The following is a 4,434-nucleotide window of genomic DNA, read 5'->3' as shown; positions in this document are numbered from 1 at the left end:
ATTCTTGATCCCCAAAATGTGGCAACATTTGATCCCTGATTCCATTCTGATCCCATCTGATTGGCCGATCCGGATCCCATGACTTGTGACCCGGGATCCCGGGTCCATGATCCCGATGCCGAGGCTGTGATCCCGATCCCAAGGCTGTGATCCCTGATCCCATATACCTGGTTACGACCCTGACTTAATTTCTAAATCGCAAGCTAACTAAAATGGGGTTGTGGAACAACAGCTGGGTGAAAAACCTCCGCGTCCACTTGCTCCTAGGAGGAAAACCCCAGGCCAGCTGTACCCCATATCACTCCTGACCGTTCCCCTGGGCAAGACCAACTAGAGAGGAACTAGAATAAATGAAAACTGGTACGTTCGAGTAAACTAAAGACCTAAGGCCTTACACACTTCTGGTCGGGTGTGCTTCAAAATGGGTCATTAGAGAACTAAATATTTACACTGCCAGATTTTTTCTCAATTGAATTTTCATATTCTACTTGCATTGGGATATTAAACAATTATTGGATGAGGTTTTTGTGATATCCGGAATAATCAAGGTCGAGGTAAGTGTTATCAGCCGAAGCCGAAGGCTGAGGCTGATAACACTTACAGAGACCTTGATTATTCCAAATATCACATAAACCGAATCTAATAATTGTTTTATTATACATTGTTTTTCTGGAAAAGGAAGTAATGACAAACGATTTCAACCTGTTTCAAAACTTGTGCTAATTCCGGTGTGTGTTTCGTCAGGACGTAACAAGTCGATAATTTCGATAGTCGATAAAATTCGATCGGTGTCGATCGAATTCGATACTAATCAATCGACAGATATCGGAAATCAATAAAAGTCGATCACACAATTTCTTGTGATTATCGACTTTGATCGATTTAAATCAATTTTGATCGACTGCGATCGACAAGTATCGGAAATACAAAAAACTGTGGCAAGACTACAGTTGCCGCGCACATACTAATGAAGCAGGATCGGTTATGCCAAGACTTTATTTTAGCGTTTTAACACTGTAATTGGAAGCACGAATAAACCTGAAAAAACAAAAAGAAACTACTCTTTCTTTATTAAACTTTATTGCTATACGGATGGAATAATACACTTCCATATAAAATTTGTTCGAGCTATTACTGGTTTCGATAGTGCTCGATATTTGTCAATAATTGTCAATCGACAAGTTTAATTTGTCGATAAAAGTCGATAATCAGTTGAAAATCTTGTGATTATCGACTTTTATCGACAAATTAAACTTGTCGATTGACGATTATCGACAAATATCGAGCACTATCGACTTATCGACTACGTTTCCGATGATCGACTTTGATCGACTTGTTACGTCCTGGTTTCGTTGACAATTTGTCGAATAATAAAACAATTATCCTGCTCAATCTTGCGGAATAACGTCTGATTTTTGCCAACTCGGCCTACGGCCTCGTCGGCTAAGTATTTTCGTGCCAGGCCTCACACTGTCAGAACCCTCTATGCCAAATAGGCATATATGAAATGAAAGAGCATTTATAGTAGAATCATGGCCTATAAGTATTTAGCCAAAAGGTTTTGTGTAATTGTTTTTATACAAGTGCAAACTTACTCCTTCAAAAACAGGATTTTTCATGATTTGAAGGCCCAATATGGGACCACCCCTGAAACTTTTAGAGTGAAAGTCAGACAACCAAACCAAAATGGCTTTTGAAATATTTCATCAAGGCCATAACTTCTGCAGCAAATTTCAAGAAAATCAGTTGACCCCAACCTCCAAGGTCTGGAACACTATCTCTGACAATGACTCTTAAAAGGAATGAAGCATGACATACTAGTGACTGCCAGCAGCATGGAAACCAGAAAAAAATACACTTTATTTAAAGAGGAGAGTACAAGGCAATCTTAATACACGCCCCAACCCCCCCCCCCCGACCCCATCTCCCTCCCTCACTTCATTTAATATCATTAAAATGTACTGCTAAAATGATATTTAACAGTGTTTATTGTTAAGATACTTCAAGGTGCTCTTCATAAAGTAAAATGATGACATGCTTCCAAAATAATTTATTGTATACCTTAAACAAAGTGCATTGCAAATAAAAGTAAAAACACTGATTTTTTTTAAAAAAATGGTCACCATTTTCCAGCTAATATGCAACTATGTAAAAATTAACCCAGCTCAGGAAGTCATTTAATATATGTCACAAGAGTATTTTTCCCTTTTTGTACAAAATTACTTTGGCTATACGTTTCCAGCTTTGTCACAGCTCACAGCTCATTTTTCATTTTATTGATACCATTGAGGTAAGTCTTTTTTGCTACCCCTTTCAATGACACATGAATTCTGATTCTACTTACACCACCGCAATCATAACTATGACAAAAACCAATGGACCCAAAGAGACAAAAAAAAAAAAACAGATCAAAAGCTCTCAATCTATCAATCACAACTCAAAGAGGTCATGACCTTTTGAACCCACTGAAGTAAACTTCTTTGTTTTTTTGAGATGTTCACTCGAATGGCTGAAGGCAACATAAAATGCAACTGTTAAAGGCCGACAAAACAACGAAACATGTTTCCATAATTGTTTCCTCATTTTGCCATGCCATGCTGCCATGTAGCAGAAGCAAATTTTGCTTCTTGAACAAAATTGACACTGGAAACAATGCTTCCCGTGTGGCAAAACTGGGAAACATTGAGGAATCATTTGTGCGCTTTGGGTGCTATGGGTGTTTCCTTATTTTGCCAGGCCTTTAGTCCAGTTGCAATTTCAGGAGTTGCATGTTATCGAAAGGCGCAGTTTACATTTCTAACTATCTGTAGCCTGTTCCATCTTCAGGATCCATTTTCAATTTCGTTAATCCTTTTAATGATGTCATCATAGACAAGGGGCGCTGCATCCAAACCCCAAATGAAATCCAAATGTTCCCAGGCTTCAATGTATTTATCGTACCACTTGTTAGGAAGCTTCTTCATTAAAATCTTAACATCGTCAGGGTCTGCTAGCCAATCATTACCTCCCCAGTAGAGTGCAACAGGTACCTTGATGGCAGATGCATTGTACTTTGGTGCAGTGGTCTGCAAAATAGCATCAATGTTTTTTATTTATTTTATTTGTTTAAGAAGATATAGAAAAACATTTTTAGACAAAAATAACTGCAAGAACATGACGTCTTGGAGTCATCCAGTCGCCTTCAACAAATACAATTTATTAAAGTTTTAAGTTAGAATATATAGATAAATAATGTCAGCTTATTAAACAGTTTTGCTCAGAAGGAGTCTGCTTGTGTGTTTAGAGTTGGTCTCCATTCCTTGATCAGTAGCATTCCATAGATCAGCATTCCAACTTTATTTGTGACAAAAATAACAAATCACAAATCAGTGGCAATTTTAAATTTCTTAGATTCAAAGAAAGAGGATGAGATGGGGTGGGAAAAAAATTGGTATTAAAATTCATGACTTTGCACATGAGACAGCAATACTACTGTCCTTTCTGCAATGCCAAGACTTCCTGAGCCTTTCAAAAAAAATCAAGGTGCTGAGAGAAATTCAAGATGGTGAGACCTGTAAGAGTTGGTTAAAATTCTGTGAGAAATCCTTATGAAGGACCATTCTGCATCTGGCCAATGGGTCCCATCAATGTTCATCCCAGTTTATCTTCAGTGACCAGGAGTATTTCTACTCCCCCCTGGATGGGAAACTAGTCCATCACAAAGACTGCAAAACAGTCATTTTTTCTCTAAAGTCTTTGAAAAAAGTGCTTATCGAAGGCGCGAAGCGCCGAACGTTGAGGCGTGAAGCGCTGATTGTCTCCCGAGCTTCGCACGCCCGCATGGCGTGGGAGGCGAGAAAAAATCTTTTAGCGTCTCTCCCCAGTCTCACTCACAGTTTTGACATTGGCTCCAGACCTCTCGCTCTCGTTCGAAGACCCAGCGCGTTCGCAAAAGATATGACTGTTTTGCAGTCTATCCATCACAGGGTTCCCCCAACCACTATGGGTCAGACTGGCATGACCTGTACTTTGCAGCTGAATGGCAAAGGGAGGAAGCTGCCAGTCCCATTGTGCTGCAAGTGCAAGAAAAAAAATCTTGGCTTTAAGTTCACCAGGATTTTCACCAAAAAAGATGAAACCCAAGGGCCAGAGTGTTGACAGAAATTGATTGTGCAGTGACACAAAAATCCTAGTAGCTAAAGATCTGACCTGAACCTATCAAGAAAGGTTCATGGAGGCACATTCTAGGATCAATATGATTATAACACTTACGTTGCCATAATGTTCTTTGTTCTTTTCTGGACTGCCATAGTCATACATTTGGAAATTCTTGGACTTGTACAGCTTTATGTAAAGTGAAAGATTAAAACACAAGAAAGATATAAATTAATTTTTGTCACAAAGGCCTCCATTACCTAGTTGACATAAAATAAAACATACATTGATCATCCCTTT

The 4,434-nt window shown here is 38.9% G+C and overlaps 1 protein-coding gene across 1 annotated transcript in view; it reads right to left on the bottom strand.

Annotated features, from left to right (window-relative positions):
* Nucleotides 1-1,970: 1,970 nt before the first annotated feature.
* The window catches only part of LOC144643924 (gastric triacylglycerol lipase-like), a 10,423-nt gene continuing 7,959 nt past the window's right edge, over nucleotides 1,971-4,434 (bottom strand). Inside the window, exons 6-7 of the mRNA XM_078503321.1 lie at nucleotides 4,252-4,323; nucleotides 1,971-3,065 (exon numbers count right to left, since the gene is read on the bottom strand). Coding sequence (XP_078359447.1) covers nucleotides 2,823-3,065; nucleotides 4,252-4,323 — 315 coding nt within the window. The 3' untranslated portion in view covers nucleotides 1,971-2,822. The remainder of the gene's footprint in view (nucleotides 3,066-4,251; nucleotides 4,324-4,434) is intronic.

Source organism: Oculina patagonica, chromosome 2 (genome assembly GCF_052425735.1).
Source record: "Oculina patagonica isolate OP01 chromosome 2, crgOcupat, whole genome shotgun sequence".
Classification (NCBI taxonomy): Eukaryota; Metazoa; Cnidaria; class Anthozoa; order Scleractinia; family Oculinidae; genus Oculina; species Oculina patagonica.
Note: the sequence above shows the minus strand (reverse complement) of the source record. Positions and strands in the feature narration are given on the sequence as shown.